Genomic DNA, 26,322 nt, shown 5'->3' with positions numbered 1-26,322 from the left:
TTTTGTCCATCGCCGTAGTGTTTATGGAGGTGTTTCTTATTATGTCATTATTTCATGGTTAACATAGTTTCTGGCGGTGAAAGTAGAAAAATCTGTTCTTGTACACGGTCGAGTTTAGTACACGTTCAGAACAAAAGATATACCAAGAAAACAATCAGAGCAAAGTTAGAGTAAGGAAGGGTGTTGCACACACCGCCATGGGTGCACATCCCACCGCCAAGGGTGCACATCCCACCGCCATGGGTGCACATCCCACCGCCATGGGTGCACATCCCACCGCCAAGGGTGCACATCCCACCGCCAAGGGTGCACATCCCACCGCCAAGGGTGCACATCCCACCGCCAAGGGTGCACATCCCACCGCCATGGGTGCACATCCCACCGCCAAGGGTGCACATCCCACCGCCAAGGGTGCACATCCCACCGCCATGGGTGCACATCCCACCGCCGCCAACAAGTGTGGGCAAGGTTTACATTCTTTATTTCCAAATTCTGTGGAGATGTTATAAGTCTAACTCCTTTGGCACAAGCTTATGCCTGAAAGCAAAACACAGATGTTGTAATGCCTAGATCAAAAACTAACAAACTAATTTCCGCCAAAAAGGAGGGCTGTTACTTTTCATTGAACTTCTTTATTTGTACTCACGCATCAGTAACAAAAAGTAAAATCAACTAATTAAAAAGTTTCAGTGTGGATTCAGACACCACAAATTACTCAACACAAAACAGATCCAGAAGATGAAAATAGGCTCTATAGAGTACCAGCCTGGAACAGTACCAAACTAAAGATAAAGATATACACTTAAGAACATTAAATTGAAAATTTGAATTGTCTTGGAGCAAAATGTGAAAGTATATTCAAACTATAAGCACAGGCATTGCTAGACCAGTCTGAATGGGAAGTGTGACCACGGGTTAAGAGATTCACATAGAAGCGTAGGGAAGGACCGACGGCCATCTTAGACAAGGTAGGGTGGGGGGAGGCTATTTCAAATGACAGGACTCGACAACATTCGGACAATTTTCCACCAAAGCAGAGATTGAAGGATGCCACAACCCTTAACCTGTCTTCTGGTTACACAAATTCACCTATCAGACAAACTGCGTTGAATAGAACAATGGCTGAATCAAACAAATTCCCAACAGACTTTGAAAATATTCGACAAAAACCCAAAATTATACTGCTGAAAGTAAGACAACTGTTTAGTGTTGTTGAACAAGACACATCATCTTTTGCAAGTCTAGGGTAATGAAATATCCCCAACCCAGGTATGACCTTTGATTAAATTTTTGGATTTCACCCCACACCCTACCTTCTACTCCTGATAAAAAAAAAAAGTGACTTGGAATGATAATGGAGGTTACATGAGATCTGTTTGAGAGTGAAAGTGCACAATTCACAGCCAACATTAGATTGTTTCTAAACTTTCAACCTATCTCATGTCAAGCAAGTTAAATAGATTGATCAACAATTACTTGAAAATTCAGTCACTGAGGAAACATCAGAATCCATTCTTGAATAGAAAGACAGAGTCTTTCTTTAATGCAAATAACCTTTGTCTACATAACAAAGTTAAAATGTTCAAATGCACTGCCTTTCACCAAACAAAGGTCGAAGGAAACTGATAAAAATTCCTGGACTTAATCCAATTTTTCTGATGGGTATGTACCTGTTTACAGTCTCAAGCACCTGACACGTTCACCTTATGCTCTAGTTGGTTCCTGCTTCTACCTGACACGTTTCTGCTGTCTGCTGCGGTAGATATCATGTGCGGGGGCACTGTGCATTTCTTCGTCTTCATCAGAATCGTCATTCTTGTCTCCTGTCCGTTTGCGCTTGGTAGCTCCTTCGCCATCATTGTCTCCCATCTCACCATTTATAGCAACATCTTCAATTTGGGCTAAAATGATCAAGAAAACCAAACAAATATTACATGAAATAACAAGCAGCATCTGAAGAGGACAGAGAATACGTTAGATTAAGTTCTTCAAGGGAACTCAGGACCCTTTTTTTTGAAGCTTCCATCACTGATCAGACACACTGTGATCTCTGTTAGAGAGAATGAATAGGATGCAATGTTGTACATTGGGATGTACAATATTTAAACTAGTCATAAATTCATTTGACTTTTATCTGTTTAGAAGATTTTCAAATGGCATCCTGGAATTTGTTTTCAAAAGTAAGAACTGTCCATCATTTTGTTTCTCCCACTGGTAGGTTTTTTAACAACCAACATACCGGTACAATATCACACTTTTTGGGCCATCTGGTAATTCCACACAAACCTCATTATCATGGACAATTCCTGAACAAAAGAGGATTTTGAAAAAACAAGCAAAAAAAAGCACTACAATTACCTTTAACTTGACCTTCATTTTTTTGTAAAACTTTTTCTTATTTGTACATTACAATTAACGAAGTTGGTAACAGCATGACCAAATGTCCTCGTCCCCATTGTTCTAACTATTGAGGAAGATGAATTAGTTGGAGACGTGAAACTCAAAGCAGAAACTTGAGATGATGGTAAAACAATATGAGATATAAGAAGGAATGTGCGCGCCTGGACCCAGTGCCTTGCTGCTACACATTTACAAGTCCTCACTGGAAGTAGGCTTCTGATGGAAATCAGTGTGACAAGCCCATTCTAATATCTATTTTCGTCACTCAAAAGGGAGAGGAAAGTAAGTTCAATCAAAATTCCTTCAAAACAACTTACGCTCAGGAATTTTGCACTCTGCCAAGATCTTCATGAGGCTATCAACCTTGACAAATGGACCCTGTCCGACATATCAAAAATGCAGTTAAAGATTGAATCAGAGAATGAGCAGTACAACTGGGGGATGGGAAACTGCCGTCAGTGTGAATTAAAGTGTGCTGAGATATCGCACATGTGTAAATGTCAGAATACAAATTGTTGACAGCTGCAGTGCCCTCACATGATGAACACAGTGAACAGCAACTCAACAAATAAAAGTAGGGAAACTAAAAAACATGGGTTTACATATGTCCAATTACTTAGGTACTTGCATTATAACAATGCATTTATAAGAACCCTGAAAAGTTGCTTTTCATATTTTACATTATCAGTCACTCGTGCACATCCATACCCCACTCGGGCCGTTGAGTGACCAGAAATGGGTCTTATTTCCCTTGCCTATGGCTCATTTCTGGTCCCTCAGACCCCTCAGTGTACACAGATGTGTACTGGTGACCTCATTGGCAGTCCATCAGTGTATTTATGAGTCAGTTATCCTCCGAGGCAGTATGGTGCGTTTTTGGACCACGACTCACCTGGAAACAAGCTGGTGGAGGTAGCTTGGACACAACATGAGAAGCAGCCAAGGGTAATGGAAACACTCCCCCTGGAACAGGATGGGCACCAGGTGCTATCAAGAATAGAAATAATCAGAAATCCACATCAATTCAGGTGGGACACAACATGAGTAGCTGCAGACAGTAATGAAAACACACCCCCTGGAACAGGATTGGCAAGAGGTGCTCTCAGGAATAGAAATAAATAGACTCCTAGACTCCAGACTTCTTGACTTAAACATGTCTCAAAGGATGTGGGAAAAAGCTACGTAGGCAATGAAATTCATTTGAGACGAAATACATTCAAGTTCACTAAATTCACTGCAAGAATATTTGATCTGAAGCCACAATTTCCTGTCCATGTTTGCTTTCCCACTAGGTACGAGCTGGCCTTAATTGGCTTTTGCAGATGTGATCTGGATACATACGGGCTTGAGATCGTGGGGTAAAGGGGAGCATTTGTTGCAAATCAGGAGCAGGAAACTCTGTCTTCTTGGCATCAGCTCCTTCTTCCTCAGTATTCTCTGTTGATGGCCCCGCATCTTTTGAGACGGAAGGATTTTGGAGAACTTGTTGAATGGTGTGCCGCTGAGTGAGATCCTGGATGGACAAAATGATAAAGTAAAAACTTCATTTCAAGGGAATTATTAAGAACACAAAGAAGAAATGTATTTATTCACTATATTTATACATTACACCAAATGCAACTTTTTTTTATGATGAGGCCCAAATTTAAAAAGAAAATATTACACTTTTTGGGCTATCAACAAATAATTTCAAGAAGAAGAGTATGCATGTTGAATTACGTAACAGCAGCATTTGAAGAATGTCAAAGTTTTTCATAGTTGAGTTACTGATGGTAGTCTTTAGCCGTCTTCTTGTAAGTGTGACCTACTTTATATCCGATGGCTTTCAGTTCAGCAGAGGTGCAGGGATAGAGATCCAGATACCTGTAGCGATCTACAAGTAAGCTGGTTTCACGATCTTTGAATTCCTACAAAAAAAGGATGTCATCCATGTTAAATATTCAAAGATTACAATGACAGTAATTTCAAGGCAGAATCTTTCCTTCCTCAAATACACCTTTTATTTCAGTGGACTCAGAGATGGGCTTGACATCAGCTACAACAATTTAATGAGGGACTGCACTACTCATTCCTATTTTAATAAAGCAAAGCTGGCTGTATTACTTACATCCTTGAAGAGGGCTAGGCGTCTCTTCTCTACCTTGACGACACTTGTCAGGTCTCCACAAGTTGATTCAAAGTCCTCAAACCGCAGCCAGATCTCACTAAATAATAAAATAATCACAGTAATCACAACTGATGAAAATGTGAGCGCAGCTTCCAATAACCAACCAACTGAAAAAACTACCAACATTTTTGCTCAAAAAGGGGCTGACGTAAGGCACTAACTTAAGTCTTCCCCTTAGGTTTATGTCATTACTTACCCTGACTTTTCAACAGGCAGGGACCCTGCCGTCAAGACTCGTTCAAACAACACCCTTGTGTTGTTATCCTCTGTCAAGAGAAAATAAGGACATTGAAATGAGCTTACTCGGAGGCTGAGTTTTCAAGTTCTCAAGCTCAGCAACACAACCTGAACAATTTTATGATTTTCCATATAAAGTAGTTTTTGAGTTTTAAAGAAGCTTATATTTACTGCACATTTTCAGTTGAATAGTAAAGTTTTAAAAGAGTCCTGGTCTGGGGGTTACCTGGTAAGTACAGATTTCCTAGAGTAGTGGTGACTCATTTAACTGATATTTGGTTGAAATTATGAGTATGTCTTCACTGCCTTCTCCTACAGGGCCCCAGGAAGACAGTTTACATCTTACCTGTCCCAAAACAAACTCCCCTAACCAAACCAAAGCAACTGATATTCTCATTACAGAGCACCAACCATTCAGATGTGACAGGTAATCGATGTAGGAGAGGATGTACTCAGGAATATCTCCATACTTCTTCAATCCCAGCTCAAAGATCTTGAATGCAACTTGTTGGTCCTGAATTTGGGAAAAAAAATCCATGGCTACTAACAAAACTAGGGCTGTTTTGAGCCGAGCATGCACATCCTTGCATTGTTATGGATACCAGTTAAAATTAGACCATGCTTGCTTCTGTAACAGTATTACATTAAGCCTAACCCCAGGGGTGTATGTAAAATCGTATTGAAATTGGAGGATTTGGGACTTTTGGGTGAAGCACAGTGAATGTAGTGGTGCAAATATCTGTACTTACACTCAAGTAATTTTTTATGAAAATTGCATTTATTTGCTTCAAGATGTACACAACTATATTATTTCCACTCCTTAAACTTTTCCCGTCAAAACTTTAGCTTTTCTCAGAGTACTCACTGACTAAAAAAACTCATAGAAGCTTTGATCTAAAAGCTGCAGTCTTCATGTTTCATTTGAGTTGCAGTTAGATATTAAAATGCAAGCATTTTTTTTCAAACTTTTCTTCAATATTGACAGAGGATCGCTTACGCTAGAATATTTCAAAGTAGGCTGTAAAGAATTCATGGACGCTTGCCACCAACACAAGTAGGAAGACAATATTTATTTTGATTACAGCGTGCTGTTCTTACCTTACTGCAGTAATACTCCATGAGTGCAGCTGCAATGAAGACGTGATAGTGGACTCTGATATCTTCCCTGGCCTTCTTGAAGATTGCTCGGGCTGCCTTGATACCCTCTGCTCTACGAGTAAACTTCATGTATTGGATGTACACCTGAGATATTGGATGAGAACAGATGAATCCAAGAATAACAACTTTCAAATATGTATCTTTATTCACATTATATAAAGGAAATGCTGAAAAGAGATATGTTTAGTTTTCGTTCTTGTACAAGATCTCACAACCTATCACTTTTTTTGCCAAGATGCACATAATTTTGACATTAAGTATACCTTTCAGGTAAAACATTCAGTGGGGCTGCAATGACTTGTTAATGGGGCAGTGTTTTCAGGAGGGAAGACAGGACAGCGATAGATTACCTTGGGATTCTTTACAACTAAAAATGACAACATGAGACTGTGAAGAAGCACAAACCATGAAGTTTGACTACCATCCTTTAGATTACTCACCAGGGTAGGGTCAATGTCCTCAATGGCCAACAGCCTCTTGTAGATGTTGTGAACCTTTTCATACTTCATCCGACCCTGACATCAACCCAAAGAAAAAGAACCTTTAAAAGTTTAAAACGAAGAACATGACAAGTGGATTGAAAAATAACATTTCAATGAATGAATTGGAGAAGTGCTATTAAACACATGCAAAAGTGGGTCAAGGAGGGGACTGGTGGTCGGGGGAGGGGCTCAGGATCTGAAAAGGGGAGGAGATCAAGTGAGGGGTCAAGTAAATCACCTCTTCAAAGTCTGCATAGGCAAAGTAGATCAGCATACTCTTCTTCATCAGTGTTTGGATTGCCCTCTCATAGATAGCGGCGGCTTCATCACTGAATACTTTGGCGTTGTTCATGTCCTGAGCAACAAGTAAGCGAAACAATCCAGTAAATGAAGCGGTCATTCCAGAACACTCCTCTGATTTAGTAATTGCATGTTTATTCTGAGATGTGACTTACGCCCTTTTCTGCAAAGGATTTGCTGGAGTTTTCCAGGTACAAGGCAGCCTCATACCACACATCAGGATGATGACCAAGACATAAGAGGCACTGCTCATATGCAAACATCACTGCATGTGAAACAACAAAAAGATATACCGCTGTCAACAAAGCAACAAACTATCTGAGCACGATGCAGAAATAACCCAATACTCATTTAAATATTTGATCACTACAAATTACAGTACAAGTGATGTCCTCAGAACTTCAGGGATGTCTCCAATTCCTTCCTCGCAATGTGCCCCTTCAGTGTTCTGTCTAAATTTCTAATTCTGAGACAGTCCTACCTCTTTTTGTCATGAGAGTCTGATCCTCCGTTCTGGTAGGGTTAGTCTTTTCCCAATTGATGTACTTCTTCCACAGTTCCACCTGTTTTGATTCTTCCAGAGTTCCTGTTGGGGGCACTGCTGGATTGTTGCGATTTAGTCCTTTCGTGACGGCCTCATACTCCTACAAACCAACCGACAAATCAACCAATTTGTGAGATCAAATGCTGTATGAACAAATGCTGAAGTGGCCTTACAGCAGAAAGGAAGCATCTTACTGGACGAATCTCAATCAAAAATTAAAATGTTTTCCCAAGATTACTGAAGACAATTAAAGATATTTCAAGGAGTGCAAAGTTAAATTATTTAAAGTTCTTCACTGTTCATTTGAAAAAGTAAACAGGAAAGCATCAGTACTGTTACCTTGGCAACTCTTCTGGCATTCATGTAACTGCGGCTCCTGTCATCTATCATTTTCTTGGCAATGATAGGATTGATTCCCTGAGAATTACGAACATTGTTTGGTAGTAAGAGCAAGGGAAAAACTGATCAGGAATGGCTTTGATCTATCCAGATCTAATGACAAACAGCTAGCAGAGTCATTCTATAAATTAGGGTTCCAATGTTTTAATATCCATTACACGTGACCCACACAAATGTAATTTGACAAGGGACATATCATTGAAATTGACTTCAAACTATTTTTATTTGTTTGGCAAGTTATTTTCATAACTTTAATCACTCTTGATTAAAAATTTGTGTTCTAAACGTACAAAATCATTTGCCGCATGTGCCAGGAAAAGGAAAATACGGGACCCAAAATTTACAGAATAACCCAGCACCAAATAACCAGCCCATCCTCATCCATCCCCAAGTTTTCCTGGTTACTGCCAGTAAAATGGGACTCTCATAAAACCAAGTAAAACCTTCCCAAATCTATGACATCATGTTAAGTAAGACTGTGAGATAATTAAGGATTCAATACCTACATTTTCATATGTACAGTAGTCCTTCCAGAAAACCTCTATGTTGACCATTGGATTGACCACACCCCTCTGATACACCCTACGTACTGCAGTAATCCGTTGGTTCTCTGCATAAGAACCTTTTGCCTCCCTGACATAAGCAACAATAAAATAATCAGTAAATGTACCATCAATTACCTGATAAACCACTAGGGACCAATGGCTAAAGGTCTTCATCCATAAATTGAAAACCAGGAGTCAAAGGTTGAGATTCCACTTCCTGGGTTCGCCCATGTCAATGACCAAGGTATTTTGTCTTTACTGCTCCTGTCCACCATTGAGATGGTTTGCACACAGTGTAAATCGGTTGCAGTTCAAAACGTTAACTGAGAGTACTGCATGAATTTAAATATGGCTGTAATAAATAAATGCAAGAAATGGACAGTGCTGCTTATAGGTCCAGATTACTTCATTTCATGGATGACCACATTGATTATCTGCCAATGACTATCAAACTTAGCAGTACCCACGATATTATGGAATGATACAAGCACAAGTCACCAGAGCCTTTTTTGAGTGACAAACCTTTAAAAAATTCCCGGACCATAGAAATCAATGGAAACATCAACATTTTTCACCCACACGGTGTCATTTTGCTCAGAAAGCCAAAATGAGTGACACATCTTAACAAAGAGCTAAGCTTGCTCTTTCTAATGCATATCTGAAACAACAGTACTGAAAAAGGTCTTAAGGTTCATTTTCGGGTCACAAATGTTATCTGTAGTTGTTTCTTTTCCATTGGTTCATCTCATCCAATGATGTGTGAATATTCTGTTAATACGGCTGTTTCACAATAGTGCACCGCCAAGAGTTTCCAACGTGTTGGCCAATCACAATGCGCGAACTTTGTCAACACAATGCGCGTCTGGAAAGGGTCGACAAATTTTGTGCGTTATGATTGGCCAACGCCTTGCAAACTCTTGGTGGCACACTATTGTGAATCGCTCGCATTGTAAAGAAATTGATTCTCATGTCATCTTGATTCTAATCTTCCTTCAGTGTTCCTTTCTGTCATTTTCTGTAACCTGTCATGTTGCCATCCCAGATTTGAAGTTATTTTGTAACAGAATCAAACTCTCTGTAAATATGAGCTAGAGTTGAATTATTAATCCAAACAATCAAACTTACGCTCCCTTGAGGTATGTTACATAATCAGCCCAGATCTGGTATGAGTATATATCCATGCCCATTTTGTCCAGTGCAAAGTCGTAAGCTTGGGCCATCTTCTCACGATACGACGCGAGACCTCCTTTGGTCTCCTTCACATAAGTCAAGTAACACTTCCACAGGTCAATGTTAAGAACCTTCATCAGGCAACGTTGGAACAGCTATGAAGGTAGGGAACGGGGGAAAAATAATGCCAAATTTTACTGTTTTTTGTTACTCCTGGGCAGCTTATCGAAGTTTTTAACATTTTGAAAGAAAGCTGGGAAACTTACAAAATACTTCATCAGAGGAATTCTTGGTTTTACAAAGCGACTATTTTGAAAATTAAATATGGAATTTATTGTCCACTTTTGCTATGGTTGAGAGAAAAGGCCATTTGGAAGAGTGACGTGTACATATACACCATGGTAAAAAGTCTCCAATCCAGAAACGGTCTAGAGACAGAACAAGAAGCACTTTTTTTTGGGGGGGGAAGCTTTAAGTGTTGGAGCTACCCCAAATATTGGAAGTTTAAGTAACCTCTTAGGCCTTCTTGAGATGTGATATTACATTTTCGGCTGTTTACATGCTTTTGGGAGGAAGGGAAATGAGACTGAGCCCAAGAAAGCCCTTCATAATTTGGGGGTAAAAAAAGTCTGTTGGGGTGGAAAAATTATCTGGGAGGGGGCAGCGTGGCCCCACTTGGGCAAACCTTGATCCACCCAATAATGACACAAATACTCCTTTACTTGATCATTGCAATTGCAATACTGATGCTTTCTAACAATTTACCCAGCTTTGTCAAAAGCACGGCTGAGTTTATTGCACTGTTGGCCCTGTCTGAAGACTTTAAACACTAAATAACAGCATGAACAGTTAGATTGCCTAACAATAGTGGAACTGGTATATTCTTTAATCTTCACAGGTTTGACTCTGACAAAGCAAAATATGGAAAACACTGCGCAAAGTTTGTTGAAAAGCTTCAATTGTTTGTTTGTTTGTTGTTGCCACGGTAAAAGACAAAAAGGACAAATGTACATATAAAAAACACAATCGTAACACGTACCTTTTCCACTTTCTCATAGTTCTTGCTTTTAATCTGAAAAGAAAATGTATTTTGGACACAACCGGAGTTAAACAAATGAACAATACGCAATGATCATTTGACATATCTTGTTTATTCCCAAAAATCCAGCTCTGAGGATACAACATACACCATAAAGTATTTACCCTGCCAAGCATTTGGTATCACACGTACTTTGAATCCTCATGTTTTTCAACTTCAGGAATGCAAGGTGAGCTTGCATTTTGGTAAGACACAGCACAGCTATTGACTGAAAGACCAGCTAGATATTGACCAGCTAGATGTAAACATGGTGCCACTGTTGAAATGAATTATAATTCTTGTCGGTGGATTAGCCTAAATGTTCCTTTCTTCCTACGTACATCAGTTGTGTTTTTACCCACTCATGACTGGTAAATCTATGGCTGGGTTGTCAGTACAAAAGTAAAAGAACATAAAAACTACTGCTACATGTAAATAATAGGATAGGAAATTATTGACCCTCTTTAAAGCATTGGGGAAGATGTACAAACCAAGGGTAATAGTCCTGCTAGCTTTGGCAGGCCATAGGAATAATAGGGAAATAAACGTGGTCTATTAGTAATATTAAAGCATTTCATCTGAATCTGTGATCTATGCAGAATTTACTTCAGCAGGTTGACTTGGTGGAAATATCGCCACCAAATAAAATTTATTCTTGACAATCTGGAGGGTAAAGCAAGGTATTAAAAAAAAACAAGGGAGTCCCAGGATTTCTCCATGGAAAGTGCTAACTCGTTACAGTATCACATATCAAGTTATTTCACTGCAACTGTATTAAATGGTAACTTTTTCAAAGTGAATTCCATCAAAGGTTTCTTATTATATTGACCAAAGAGCTAGGTCAAAGTCCTGAAACTCAATAAAAAAGGTAAGTGAATTTGTCTTATAAAAAGATTAAGGATCCTCTGTCGTTACTTACTTGCCCTTGGTAATCAAAGATTTCAAAAGAAGCATATTTGTCAAATCAGGACATGTTTTTCAAACTTCAGCGTCAAATTCTGGGCCAAGGTGCTATAAATGGCTCTGACTGGCCTGTAAGAACTAAACTAACCACATGTACTTGATCCTGGCTTCAGTCAAAAAACTGAGACAGAAAATTTTAATAAAACATAAACAGGTTTGAAAGTTGAAACTTGAACTGTGAAAGATGACAGAAATCACAGCTTCAAACAAGCTTTCATCTAGGATGAAAATATCTGCGTATCTCTTCTCAGCAAATATTAAACCCTGCCTATTCACACTTACTCCTGTTGTACATCTGCTGCTATTTCAGACTATCTTCCGTAGTACACTTACTATTGTCTGAGATAGAAATTTGAAGATTTACGCACCATTGTTAAGGATTCACGTAGTTTGGATTTTTAATTTTGTACAAACTGCAGATTCAAAATCATGTTTACCTGTCTTTAGGAAGGGTGGCAGAATGAGACCCTGCCTTCAGGACATTTAACAATTAGATTTTGGAAAAGGAGGCCGAGAAATGCCATCACTTGCAATTACTTTCATATTAGACTTCTAACTGCATTTAAATCAGCACATTGACTGAAAGTTGGAGACTGTCTTGTGAAATTAATTAATTTCTGTTTTGGAAATAAACCAAGATGAAAAGTGCAGAACGATGCCAAATGTAAGCCACACTCTAATTGGATCTAAACTTTCAGCCAATCAGAGTCCAGTATGTTCAACAAGCAAACCACTTTCATCCTTACATCAGTCTGTGCAAGTTACAAATTTATCAGGGTCTGCTGATAACACATAGCATCCTGTCTGTTAACAGGCACCAATATGGAGTCAAAAGCATCCTAGATGTACTTGTGCTCCCAGGAGATCGTAACAAAATCCAGGGAATATGGTGAGATTTGGTTTTTAAACCAATCTTGTTCTCTTCCACAGGTTACGATTCAGGCAGTTAAGCGAATTAAGCCCACTTAAATTATAAGAGGACAAATGTTGGAGCAAACACAGAAACTGTAGGGCCCTAAACGCCAATATATTAGTACACATGCTATCTTGCAGTCTTAGTGTCAATTTATCAAATGGAAATGAATTTGCAAAAAGATGGCAAATGAGAAGTTGTGTTGCCAATTCAAAATTAAATTCAAGGTCCTAACACATCCAACAAATATCACACACAGAAATATATTTTCAAAGTCACTTGAATCATTTTTTTATTTCAACCCCCTTTGCCACAAGTCTTAATTATGTCTCAATTATGTCACTGCCAGACATAAATTTAAGGCACACCTGGAAATTAAATAGCGGGTGAGAAATGAAATCAATCAAATCCACAATTTTCCATAAGCAAACCAACAAAGCCTTTATCAATCATTAAAAGTCAGACATTTACTTCAAACGACTGCACTCAATTGTTAAAGAACCGCGTAGAGCTAGTGCAAAAAACTTGGCCTTCATGTTTACAAAGTGCCCTTGTCAAAGGTTTGGGTTAGGGTTAATGTACATGGAACAGTCTGTAGATGAGCACAGGATTTGAATTTTTCAAAAAAGAACTTGCTAGTTTTGAAATCACTGAATTTCCAGTAAGTGCTTCAAGACCATTTCAGGTGTTGAAAACCACACATTTAACTGGTGACTACACAAAATAAAATTCCAGTAAGAGATGTGAATTGTAATTGATGACCATAATAACCCAAATAAAAGAAAATAAAGCACAAAAATACCCTCCCCCAAAAGAGCACCTCAATTTCGTTGCAGTATCTTCAAATATACTCTGCCTGCAAAATTTTAATAATAATCATTCCTATTTGAATTAAGGACTAAAGATAACGTAAATTAAAAAGAACACCCATAAAACCAATTTGAGCACGTCTTCAAAAGCACACTTTGCACGACTTTCATTAAAGCTGTAATCACTTGAAAATAAAAAAAAAGGGAGGGCAGTGATTTGTCTGTCCGTCATACATGCATCAGTACAGCAGTCAGTGCCCACACCAGGTGTCAATAGCATTTCACATTGCTAAACAAATGGGCAATGGAGCGTTTTACTGGACATCACCGAAGTTGTATTGGTACAAGGACAGGATTTTGAGCAACAAACGTACCAGTAAACTAAGGCTGCATCCAAATCTCTTGTCTAGAGCTAGGTCTAGGTCTTCACTCCATTGAAAGTACGTGGAGACGCGTAGACAATAGACCTAGCCGTAGCTCTGGAAGCCCGCTTCGGACACGGCCTAACTCTAATGATTACAACAGCAGCTGTTTGCTGTGAGTGCAAAGTTTGAGTATTGTTATATTAAAGGTTGCTCCTGTCAAGATGTATGATTAAGGGATGATGACCATTCCAACAAACACTCAGCAGGAGAGCTGTGAGAACAAGAATAAAACTGTTTGGCTTTTCAGGGCTTTGAACACCTACACGCAACATAGGGCTGAGTCAATTCACTATTCGAATATTTGACCTTCAATTCGTTTGAATATTCAAATATTCAGTCTCACCAAGCAGCAGATTGTTGATTAAACCATATACAGATCAGTTGCAATAATGCACACAATTGTAAATTATAATCACTATTCAGTTCGTAAGTGTGACGTCACTTCAGTTTAAACCACGCCCACTGCATATGCACTGCACATAGAGGTGAATGCATTGATCGCTGAAATCATGGCGTGTCCACCTTTGTGACAAAGTCACTTATGAACCGGATAATGATAAAGCTTCTCACGTCTAGACTTGGAGTATCTCCAGCCACAATTTAGCAAGATTTAAGAGATGAACAATACTTCTTGCCCTGCTGAAAATTTCTATTGCTCTAAATATTTTCAATGTATAATTTACTTTTGGAGTCGTAAGATATGTTGCTTTTCATTTGAATCTGCTTAAAACAAGCCTCCAAAGTGCAATTTTTCTCATTTAAAACAAAAGAAAATTCTCCCTTCCTTTTCATGAAATTTGCATTGGAATAATAAAAAAAAATTTATTTGGAAAGTGACATTTGAATATTCAATATATAATAGAATATTCAGCAAAGCCCTAATGCAACAAGCAACAAATTCTCTTTTGTGAATCTTGCACTTGGTTTAGTTGTTCAAAATGCAAAACATAACAAATCGCAACTGATTAAACCTCTCCTATTTCTCAATTTTGGGGTCAAAAATCCTGGAATCCGGCCAAATCTGTTGAAATCACATCCCGGTCACGTATGCTCCCAGTTGCTATCAGCCAACCTAAGAGAAACGACTACTGTCCGAGCAACGGAACAAACACACTGCTGTAATCCCTTCACACAATTAAAAAATAACACCCATTTGAGACAAACATTCACTTTGAAAACATTTTAATATTCAGAAAAAAGGACTTCTTTGAGAAAAATGAGCAGGCCAATAAGATTATGGTTTGGGAATAAAAATCTACGCAAAGTGTGGCAGGGTCAAATGTATGACATGTTACCTGTAAGGATAAAACCTGCTGTGGGAAAAAAGTATCATGTAGTACGCTGTGCTGGTTACATGGCATGCCTTGAAAAACTGCAAACATCCACAAAATGATCAAATGAAAGTCTTTTTGCCATTTGCATATCATTAACAGTGAAATTCTCAGTTTCAACAAAATTGACATATAGATGCATTTCTCAACAAATATACTTGCAATTTCTCAATAAAAATCACAACTTAGCAATTTGAAATCTCAACACATATATCAAGTGTCCAAGTAAAGTAATACTCTTCATATTAATTTTAAAGACTTCGCTGCATAACTAACATTTTGCAAGAAATTTAGACATTCAGAACTTAATCTTTCAAACCTTAAATGTACATATGCATGTAAGGACAAGTGAAATATGGAAGCAGATTAATCTACTTGCATTCTGTTGCCTGCAAAAAGAGATAAGTACAGATTGAAACAAATAAAGATGGATGAAGCAATACTGTGAACACATTTTGCTCATTTGCTTCATATTAGCAATATTTAAGTTTCAATACTAAATACAATTCTAAATACATCATCCAGAAAAAAATAACAACAAAAAACCACATCCTTTTCATCCGTCCTCCCACTTCCCCACAAGCAAAACAAAATAAAAAAAAAAAAAAGAGAAAAATGAACCTGATTTATCGTTATGCTCTGTTTTTGGAGGTTAAGCCAACTACAGTAGAAGATACCCTTGAAATGTTAAGAGGACAATAGTGGTACATGTAACTTTCAACAACTGTGATGTGATCAAGAAGAATCGGGTTTGTCAGTAGTCCAGTATTTCTCATTTCAGATACAGCTTGAAATATAAATTCCAAACATCACACCAATCCGAGTTCCAGCGTCCACAACTTGTGAACCACACGTCTTATCAAGACAGAATTTTCAAAGCCATGAGTTGATATTGTTATTTTTAAATTCTGCATCAGCCATCCTACCACAGAGTACCGGTAGCTTTCTTGTTCGGTAGCCTTACCATGAAATGTGCTGATGATATGGCACTCTATGGGGAGAGAACTGGTACAAAAAACCATACACTGACCAATGTTGATATGACTCATTTTGCCTGATCGTATCACAATTGAACTTTTAATAAACTTCACAAGCTTCTGTATTCTTATCTGTAACGTCATCTGTGAATGCGTAAATGTACTTTCTGTCAAGTCTATTTTGCATGGATTTTGTGGAGAATGACATGTATAAACATTTGTCATTAGTGTCTACAAGATATGTGCATGTGTATATAAACTTAGATGCCCACTGCACAAATGCAGGGAAAGAGGTACTTTAAACAGGGTACATACAAAGAGTGTGTCATGTATGTATGGTTTCCCTGGAGGGAAATCACCAATCGTCAATATTGACGTCAATACATGTGACCTAATTCAGGACTTGCTCTCTGGTTGCAAATATGGCCGTCAATATTCACGACCAAAATTCAGGACTTACTTTCTGGTTATGAATATTACTGTCAATATTCGCAACCAAAATTCAGGACTTACTTTCTGGTTATGAATATTACTGTCAATATTTGCAACCAAAATTCATGACTCACTCTTAAGTCGCAATGGAATTCCCAACTCTTATCTCTGGTCGCAAATATTGCTGCAAATTTTTTTTCAAGCAAGCTAGGTAGAAATGAAGTGTTCACGAACAATGACCTACATTTTTCGGCTTGATCTCAACTTATTATTCGGCTGGGCAGTTTTCACACAATGCAGGGGGCACAACATTAAAAAAGCAATTGCTGTGTCTATAGCCGAGCAACTTCTCTCTCTACCGGGCTTGCTGGACAAAAAAAGCAATATTTGCGACCAGAGATAAGAGTCGTAAATTTGGTCACAAAAACTGACTTAGTATTCCTTGGGTCGCAAACAAAGGCTACATGCCTTACTTGGCATGCACAAGGGTTTATCCACAACGAACACAGGGCAAGGGTTCTCCCCCCTTTTCTCTGTTTGATGTAATCTACATTCAGAATTCACATCTTGGCACGAACAGAAAAAAGCCCTTTTAAGCTTGTTATAGTTGAGCTCTGAAGACAAAGGACGCTGTGTTCGATTTGGATGCTTCCATATTTATTGGAACAGATAAAATCAGAGAAAGCATGTTTTCCTTAGAGGTGCTCTTTAAATCTTCCCAAAATAAAGGGTGATAATTTTGTAGTATGTTGTCCATATTATTTCTTATATTCTCATGGCACTCAATTGCACAAATCAAACATCACACACACTTTCTTACACTTTCAGGTACATTTCACAATTAATCTCATGCTATTTACTGTCAGATGTAATGCACTCTCAATGCACATTAAGAATAGTTAGGCATGCAACTATAAAATCTGGGGAAATAGGATAAATGTTCATACAATTTGCTTTTGCCTCTTGTAAAGGCTCATAATTTTAAAGATTAAGACTAACAAGTCTAAAATTTTTTTCAACTGATTAATCATTCCTTTATCAATTAGGATTCACATGACAGCTGATTTTTTCGTACACAAGTCCTCACACACGTAGGTTTAATAAAGAGGCTTTGCTTTGAGATCATCAAAAAGCAGTATTTTCCTCTAAAATGGCATTTCATGGATGAAATGATTGGGAATGTGTCCTCTGACAGAACCCTTCACTTCGTTTGTTTAGAAGAGATGGTCTGAAGCTGGGTAGGGTATGAACACGTATCTTTTACCCTGCACAAGTCTATGTTCATAACACTTTGGGAAACATTTGTTCCTCTAAGGGCTCAATGATTTTCTAACTTTATGTTCTGCTTCCCATTTTTGATGATGCAAATTTCACTTACAACCACTACACAGGATAAAAAACTTTCCTTATTTTCATAACTCGTCAATAATACCAGTGTGGAAAGGCTGCTATTTTCATCTGCCATGGAATGAGTGAATAAAACTATCCCATATTCTGACCAACAGTTACAAACTGTGGGGGAAATGCCAAGAGGCACTTATTTTGAAAGGCAAACTCACACATACCGGTGCCCTGCATTCTCTCTCCAATCTCACACACAAACTACATGCATACCAGTGTTTTACTAGTGCATATAGATCTATGTACCATGCACATTGTATATGTGCCTGCTCTGTGTGACAAGCTGTGCTCCAATGGCAATCAACAAAGCCAGAACCACTGGTCTCTATATGCAAGTGGATATTTCATGTGCTCACTGCCATACAAAAGTGATACCTCCTTGTCTCTATTTTATGGGCCTGCAAAAACCTGCCATCTGTTCAGTGCACTACGGTGTACTACTGTACAATTACACACGTATTTGCAGTTTTCCAGGTTTTTGTGTGGTACTGTTCGGCAATTAAATGATTTGTGGGTCAAAAATAGGAAATTTGTAATTAAATATATAACAAACTGTCCACAAGACAGTCCTGTAGCACAAATGATTTCACAGTCCACTGTGACTTATATCTCAAATCTAAAGGCCAGTCTCCAACACCTTTGCATTAGGTTTGGATCTCCAAAGATGAGTGACCTCAAACCCTCAGTCTTGACATGTTATCCAGTCTGTACAGAGAGACCATCGGCTTGAACACTGTGCTGGATGCCAATGCTAGTATTGTGAACTTAATGGTGCTTACAAGCATACCCACGAAGGCAGATTGTTGCTACATGTAGGTAATATACGGGGGCTCATACTGTAAAATCTCTCAGTAGTCTTCTGGGTATTTTATGAAGTAAGACTTTACCGTCCCAAAGATATACCACTTGTCCTCTTGGAATGAATTACATTTTGATCTATTTTTATTCAACCTAATTTACAATGTAATGCATTTGCAAGCGAATACTTCCAAATGAACATTACATTCATCGTCTGTACCTAACTTTTAATGTTACTTTTAATTTGAAAACACTGTTTGCGTGAACTTCGTATGGGTCATTCCATAAATCCAAGGTCCATTTTTGCTGTCTGTCAGGGTACATCTGGTGTATGATTCCTTAAGTCTTAGCACACATTCTTTAATTACCAAAAGCGACTAAGTAATGGAAATTACCAGACAAAAAAAACTTGAAGTCAATTTCAATGATATATTCATTGGCTAATTCCACAGGTCAGGTGTAACTGGGTCAGAAGAAATGTCAAGACACTGGACCCCAAGTTTATAGAATGACCCACGTATCAGCTCATTTTTGTATGTTGTGATGTCATTCCACCAGTACTGCTCAGGGATGGGCTTGTGTGAAAGAATTGAGATCCAGTAACAAAGTCAATCAAATGATTGACATGCCCCTAAAATTCAAAGGGCTCACAATGATTCGAATATCAATCTACATGTATACTGTGGTGTTTCATAATTACTAACCAGCAAGGAGGTCAGTACTGGTGGAAAAACATGATGTCAATTGTAGATGCACCATGTGATGAATGCAACTCAAATCATTGTGAAAAAAACAGTTGCTCCATAAAGTGAGTGCAATTATTGTTGGGGTCATTCTATTTCATGAATGCTACTCGTGTTCTGGGTATTCTACCAGTATTTCATGAATGTTGATGTCGCCCAAACATTTGCATAAAAGTTCTTGTTTCTGGTTTAAAAAACCCTTAACACTGCTTGAGGGGACTTGACTGAAGTGGGCAAAAAACCCACCAGTTATACTTCCGACTACATGCATTTCAAGATGAGTAAAGAGGCTGTAATTCTTTTTGGGGTGGGGGCTAAATTTTTTTGGTACTGACTGAATGGGGTACTCAATTATTTATGTAAATTCTAGCTTGGACTCTCCCCATTTGTACCATGCAAGCTGTAAAAAATGCCACCCAAAAAAGATAAAAACTTGCCTTAGATAACCCTAACCCTCCTCAATCCTCCCAAATCCTTCAGGTGGTTTTGGAGGATTCTGGAAAATTGAGGGTGAATGGCAAAAGTGCATGGCTGATTGCGAAGGAAGCCATGCCTGAAGGTTGTGGGTTAGATAGCAGTTTTGTAATGACAGAAAAGATAACAGGATTTTTTTCTCAATAAACTTGCTGATAAATGGTTTGGGATCACATTGTAAAAATGGGTTGCTTGGATAATCGGAAGCAGAACTGGGGTTTTTTGGCCTTGGGACACCCTCCCCCCAACCCAAATAAACAAGAAAGGCATACAAATAAAATAAATGACTGACATCCAACATTAATAATTACTCTCCTTGGTCAAATATGGAAGAATGAGACAAGACACAAGAAAATGGAGGCATGAGGCAAATAACTGCACACCAAGAATCAGGAATTGACACGGAGTCGAGGCAAGAAATGGACACCAGAGTCTGGACAAACTTCACACATGACCCAAAAAGTATTATAATGCCAGTCTGAGTCACTATGGTGGTAAAGACCACCAGTCAGGACATTTGTATGACAAATGTTATTGCACTTATCAATCACTTCTACAAAGCTGAAAAGGAATGTGAAGTTTCAACAAATACATGTAACACTAATAAGGACTTGACCAAACCTACGCAAAATGGTTCAAATCCTAACTTCGTATCTTTTCTCACTTCTTACATGTCCCTACTAAAATTAATTATATTCCTGCAGATCATTTCTTTGGAAGAACAATTTTCTGGGTGAAAATTTCACACTTAATTTCACGATGATTAAAGATGAAAAACTGACATTTCTGTTATACATTATGCATTACTATGGCAAAGCTTCAAACTGATTCCCTATTTTCTGAACTTTTCAGGATTAAAGAGTAATTGTTTCCTCCGGTTGAAAATCAGTTATTCAATTACTTCGTCACTCATGGAAATGGTTTGTTTTACTGCATTTACTTACTTCCCTGGCTTGACATCAACAGAATTTCTGAAATAGCAAAGTGTTAATTCCAAACCAAAACATACAGGTGTGTCCAATAAATGCGTCTTTTGAAACAAGACACATTGGATTAAAGTTGATCCAAAAACGTCAGTGAAAACAACATTGAGTTTTTTGATGTGAAAGGATTAAAAATGAAGAAATAAAAGAGATAACAAACTGTGATATGACCTCTTGTTCAATGTACATCTTCCAGTAGCGTCCTGAATTGGTGAAGGTAGCTATAAGAAGCTCATAGAGAGGACGGGCTTTATCCACCGGCTGACTCTGTGTGGAGACATCAAAGAGGAAATAAAAACCGAGATTGGAGACTAATTGACATGTACATGGGATCCAATGGTCTCTCGCGTGTAGCTTTACACTGGTCAGTCTACCAGATGCATTAAGAGTTCCAAGCATTCTACGACACCATGCACGATATGGGACGGAGGGGTACCCCCCCCTGGTCCAATCCCTATACACACTCTAGACTATTGTTACCTAACACATCCCCTAGAAGTCTGTAAAGAATTCCTGAGATTCCGATCAAACACTGACCAACACAAAGGGGGGGTGCTCTTCGTCCCATATCTTGCATCCTATGCATTCTACAAAGTACAAAAGAAGCAACTTTGAATGACCAGCGCATGCCTACATGTCTACCTGTTTCTTCTCATTCTTCAGGATTTTAGCATTCTTTGTTGCAAGGGCTTTGTTTGGCATATTTAGCTGTTCAACCAACAGTGCACGTGATGTAACTTATAAGGAAACCTTTCATAGAATACAATTCACATCCCCTTCACTGGATTAGACTTGTTTCTGATCCCCTCGGCTCCAACAAGCCATTTGCGAGTTAAATTTGAATAAAATCTGGTACACTGAGTTATCCGATTGCACATAAACACAACAATTTGAATCCTCCAGACTTAAGACACTGTTGCTATACCTCGTGATTTGGGGCAAGCTTTTGCATAGCGACCACCATCTGTGGAATGGACTGGTTCCTTTGTGCCCTTTTAATCCATTGAGAACAGTATATTGTTGCAAGGCGTCTCTTATGTAGTTAAGCAAAAGCTTGCCCCGAATCACGAGGATATATGCAGCAAGGTATGAGGCGGAGAGAAACCCCCCTGCTTTGTGTTGGTCATTGTCTCGCAGGAATCTGGGGAATTCCTTTCAGACATCTTGGGGGGGATGTGTTAAGTAACAATAGTCTGGAATGTGTATAGGGATTGGGCATGGTGGGGGGGTACCCCTCGGTCTCATTTCTTGCTGGGTGTACATGAGGTATAGCAACAGTGGTTTTAGTATGGAGAATTCCAATTGTTATGTTCACGTGAATTTAGAACTCAGTGTACCAGATTTTATTTAAATTTAACTCACAAAAGGCTTATTGGTGTCTTTTACTCGGCTAGTCAAACGTCAAACACTTGCCTCTAAGACAGTCTGGCCTGTTCTCTTGTCGGGAATCTTTTTTGAAACGCTCCCATTAAAGTGTTTCAGCTGAGACTGACAATATTATTTATCTCACCTGTGCTTCTCGGAGTAAAATCCCCCAAGCGTCTGTGTCATATTTGTACATCTCAATTTTCTTATGTGCTTTTTTCACCTTTTCAGGGATGTACCCCCAGCCCTGTGAATCAAAGAATATTGGAATACTAACTTTAATTACATGTATAAAATACAAATGTACAAGTGTGTTAAATGCAATAAAATACATATAACTCAAAATGGCTCAACTGACATGGTTGAATATTTTTCTTTCCCTAAACTGTCGGTTGGAATGATGCTGATCACATTTTCTGCAAATGTACTGGCAAAAAGACGAGACTGCAGGCACCTGAACATGTAAACAAAATTTTCTACAAAATAAATAATGAGCTCCTTTTTTTCCCCAAAATTTTGGATGGCTGGTCCAACAGCTATTACATGTACATGTACTTAGCAATTTTGAAGAAATATGGATCAACAAGAATTGCTGGAATTCTGCATATAGACAGAAGTAAGTTTTGAAGATCAATTCTAAATCCTAGAGTGTGAAATTACGGTTGGACATTAGACGTGAAATTGGCCCATAATTATTTGCACATCGTAAAACGTATGTCATGCCATCAACCAATGTTCAATTTTCCCATGGTAGTCCATGCATGACACATAACCTGGGTACCAGGCAATATTGAACCAGTAGTGGTTGGCTGCATTTGCGCGGTTCCTCCAGTTCAATCGAGTATGGCGCATACGCATTATATTTCTGTACGTGCGATGGGAGTATACCCTTGTTGATGACCCGTGGGTCTTACTCCTGACGAACACGAGTAGCTCGCTCGAACGCAGCCCTTAGTCATAGCTCAACTGTGCTCTGAGTCCGACTGTTTCCCAATCCCCATAGTCTGAACAAAAATAATAAAAGGGTCAGGAACCCCAAGTCTACCTTTATACAATATGGCAGATCAACAGCTGGTAATGGCAGAGCAAAGTTGATTGTCTTATGACATTTTGTCTTTTTGGTCTAATTTCGCACTCTGAAATCCCATGGTGTGCTGGAAGGTACAGTGCATGGGTGCCATCTAGACCCAGTAACGAGACCTGTATTTATCTTTTTTCAAAGTTTCACTTGGGGGCCCAGTGAATTGGCCACTTATTTTGTCAGCTCCTGCATCTTTACAAATGCAAATGAGGGAATAGTCAACTGCCCTGGGCAATAAACCTTTTCAGCGTTCACAAGGATGACAAACAAGCAATGCATTTTATGCACAACCCTATGGGAGAAGCACACCCATAAAACGTTACTGTTTCCATTTTATTTCATACTCCAATTCAAGCTATCCTCTTCTCACACAGTGTTGCATTATTTGGGATAAAGATATTCACAAATTTCAAATACCAGAAACAAAAAATTTTGGCAACCCCTCATAAGACCACCAGTTTTTGTCATCCACCATGCTTGAACTAAGACTGTGGATATTAAGGAGCAACAGTATTGGTCAATCAGAATTACAACTTGTAGGTCATTTATCCTGCATTGACCAATCAGGTTTGTTTTTCAGCCCAGAGTGACTGGCGCTCTTAAAAAAAGACAATTAAGATTGATTTTTTTCTCCGTATAAGCATTCACAAATTTATTTGCTATTTTGAAAATGTTTCTTGTCCACCACGCATGCATCTGTGAAGTGATGAACAGGTACAGAAAAATTTATTCTGAAAAAAACTGTGAATTGATTTCTGACTGGTTCACTTCCTGACTGGTTTATGAATAAAAAGCATGTCTTACTTGTCATCCATACTACACTGCAAACGTTGAACAGCTTACATGTACATGTACATTGTAATTCCATGTGAAACTTCAACTTTGGTCTCACCAGGCTATTAATAGCCTAAATTTTTAACATGTTTAATTGTAATTAACCAAAAAAAAGAAATTTCACTCACACAAATAAACAAGTGGAATTAAAAGTAATTATACTACGTTTTACAAAAAGGGAAAGAGTTCCTGGGCTAGGTAAAATGCATGTGGCAAACTTTGTAGAACAGCACTATCGATTTTGTACTCAGCCTCATTTTCATTTTTTTTACCGGTCCGATTTTAAAGCTCCAGCGTGACCGTGTTGGTATTTCCTCATGTCTGAAAATAACCGAAATTATGTAGCACCACCTTTTCTATGACGTTTTCTATTATTTACATGAAATTTTTCGGCCTACGAATGTTTGAAAAAATTGTATCACTGCACTTTTATTAGGATGTGACCTGAATACCACTTTCTGATTGGCTAAGAGTCTGTCATCAGCTCTTCTCAGCTGTAAGACTTGTTTTTCTGATATCTAATGAACATGGACTTTAAAGGAATTATAAAGCCATCATTATCATATATTTTTGTAAAGATTTATATACTTTGTTCTTTTTTCAGTCTTTTCTTTAGAATTTTTTTTACTATTTATATCATGCTTTTGAAAACCTGAAAGGAATTTTTGCTTTTCGGTCACAATCCATTCCATTCCTATTGCCTGTACAAGACAAAGTCATGGCCCTAGCTCATGTCTCTTTTTCTCTATAACTTTCTTATTATTTGTCAGAGAAGGGTCATCTTGGTGTCATTGGAAAGGCTTTTTTCAAGACCTTTCCAACGTTATACATTGCAGTAGCATTTAACAACTACATGTATGAATCTTTTTACCACATATATGTACCTACATATACGGACAACATTAGATCCCCTCTGTGCACAAACCTATGAGACTTGTTTTCTAAGTAAATGCTTTGGACTCTTGACAGGTAAATTTCACTTTTAGGACGTTATCACTTTCCGATGGCCATTATAACATCTAAGGGAAAATCAGTGTTGTCTGTTTATGGAACTCTTTAGACAAAATGTAATACACCTTAAGTAGGGGCCTGGAAATGTTTTTCAAAATACTCTTTAATGTTAATTACTTACGACATGTACATAAAGTTCAAGTTCAACAACAAAACGATACCTTGTCAGGATCCATCAACCCAAAGATACACACATCTGAAGGCCCCACTTACCGATGCCTTCGTTTTAATGAAAATAAAGGAACGAACCGTGATCTCTTTTCTTGTGTCTTAATTTATTTCATTTTTTTAAACTGGTAAGGGCCACACTGGCAGTGGTAAGTTATTATAGCCTCACATTTTTATACACAATAATAAACCATCATGAAAAAAATGGGCTCAGAGGAACCTGACCTCTATCTGCACAAAATCTGCTGATGAAAGACCACTCTGCCATCTGTTCACATCACTGTCCGATCAGATTGGGTCATTTTAGTCAATTAACTTAACGTGATGCACTTCATTTTTTGCCTCTTCTGTCTATGTCTTACCGTAGCAATATTTTTACCTCAAATTTCACAATCAGTAAAACTTCATCAAACTCCTATTGCTCTGATTCATAAATCTCAATTTTGTTTATCTGCAAAAAACTTCAGATGAAATATTATTTCCGGCCGATTTTCCACATTTTTTTCGTAGGCCTACAACAAACAAAATGAATGCTTAGTTTTAGAACTATCCTAAAATTAAAAACCATGAAAATAATTTTCTAATAACACGCTCGTGGACATAGTGGATGGGTAGGTGAGGAGAGGGAGTGATGCTTTACAACATGTACAAGTAAATACTTTAAACATGTTAACGAATTTTGAGGTTTTTTCAAGTGCGCCACGTTTTTTTAGGGAGTCTACAAATTGCAATGAAGCCGGCCCAAATTCCGGACAAGATGTAGGCCTAGGCCTGCCATAATTTTGGTCCGAGTAACCATGGAGTAACGTTGGTCTTACTATTAAAAAAAATTGGCATTTTTTAAAGAAATGAAATTGAATGCTCAAAGTACTTTAATCACATACCGTGAAGAGCTCTGACCTAGGCTCTGAAGCCATTCGAATAAGTTGAAGAATGGGCCTATACAATGAAATTTAAAACGAGAGTAGGCCTACATAAAATACTCTGCACACAAGCTAAGCCCCGCGAAGCTCGAAGAATCATGACGCGTGTGATGTAAAGTTGTGAAGTCCCGGATGTCATTAATGTAAAATAATAATTGCAGAGGGCGCTGTTTCGGTCGCACGCAGACCACAGACATGTCTAGAGCTAGGT

At 38.3% G+C, this 26,322-nt stretch overlaps 1 protein-coding gene across 1 annotated transcript; it reads right to left on the bottom strand.

Moving 5' to 3' along the window:
• Positions 1-612: 612 nt before the first annotated feature.
• Positions 613-26,232, bottom strand: cstf3 (cleavage stimulation factor subunit 3). The gene is made up of 20 exons (XM_022255564.2): positions 26,073-26,232; positions 22,240-22,341; positions 20,901-20,996; positions 10,442-10,474; positions 9,358-9,557; positions 8,194-8,320; positions 7,628-7,705; positions 7,226-7,388; positions 6,900-7,009; positions 6,683-6,799; positions 6,403-6,477; positions 5,903-6,046; positions 5,216-5,318; positions 4,764-4,833; positions 4,508-4,604; positions 4,209-4,307; positions 3,742-3,913; positions 3,293-3,387; positions 2,718-2,778; positions 613-1,901 (listed from the first exon to the last, which is right to left on the bottom strand). The coding sequence occupies exons 1-20, from the start codon at positions 26,103-26,105 to the stop codon at positions 1,729-1,731; spliced, it is 2,148 nt and encodes a 715-aa protein (XP_022111256.1). The 5' UTR covers positions 26,106-26,232; the 3' UTR covers positions 613-1,728.
• Between the last annotated feature and the right edge of the window lie 90 nt (positions 26,233-26,322).

This window comes from Acanthaster planci, linkage group LG03 (assembly GCF_054643075.1).
Source record: "Acanthaster planci isolate LZ-2023a linkage group LG03, COTS_SCS, whole genome shotgun sequence".
Lineage (NCBI taxonomy): Eukaryota > Metazoa > Echinodermata > Asteroidea > Valvatida > Acanthasteridae > Acanthaster > Acanthaster planci.
The sequence above is the reverse complement of the archived record's forward strand: the minus strand, read 5'-3'. Positions and strand labels throughout refer to the sequence as shown.

Bases quoted from the DNA above. Each gene is read 5' to 3' on its own strand.
- cstf3 (XM_022255564.2), bottom strand. From the start codon at position 26,105: ATGGCTTCAGAGCCTAGGTCAGAGCTCTTCACG. The intron at 6,478-6,682 runs GTGATTTACTTG...GGTTGATGTCAG, and splicing joins CCTATGCAGACTTTGAAGAG to GGTCGGATGAAGTATGAAAA. The intron at 3,388-3,741 runs GTATGTATCCAG...TATTCTTGATAG, and splicing joins TACCCCACGATCTCAAGCCC to CACCTGGTGCCCATCCTGTT.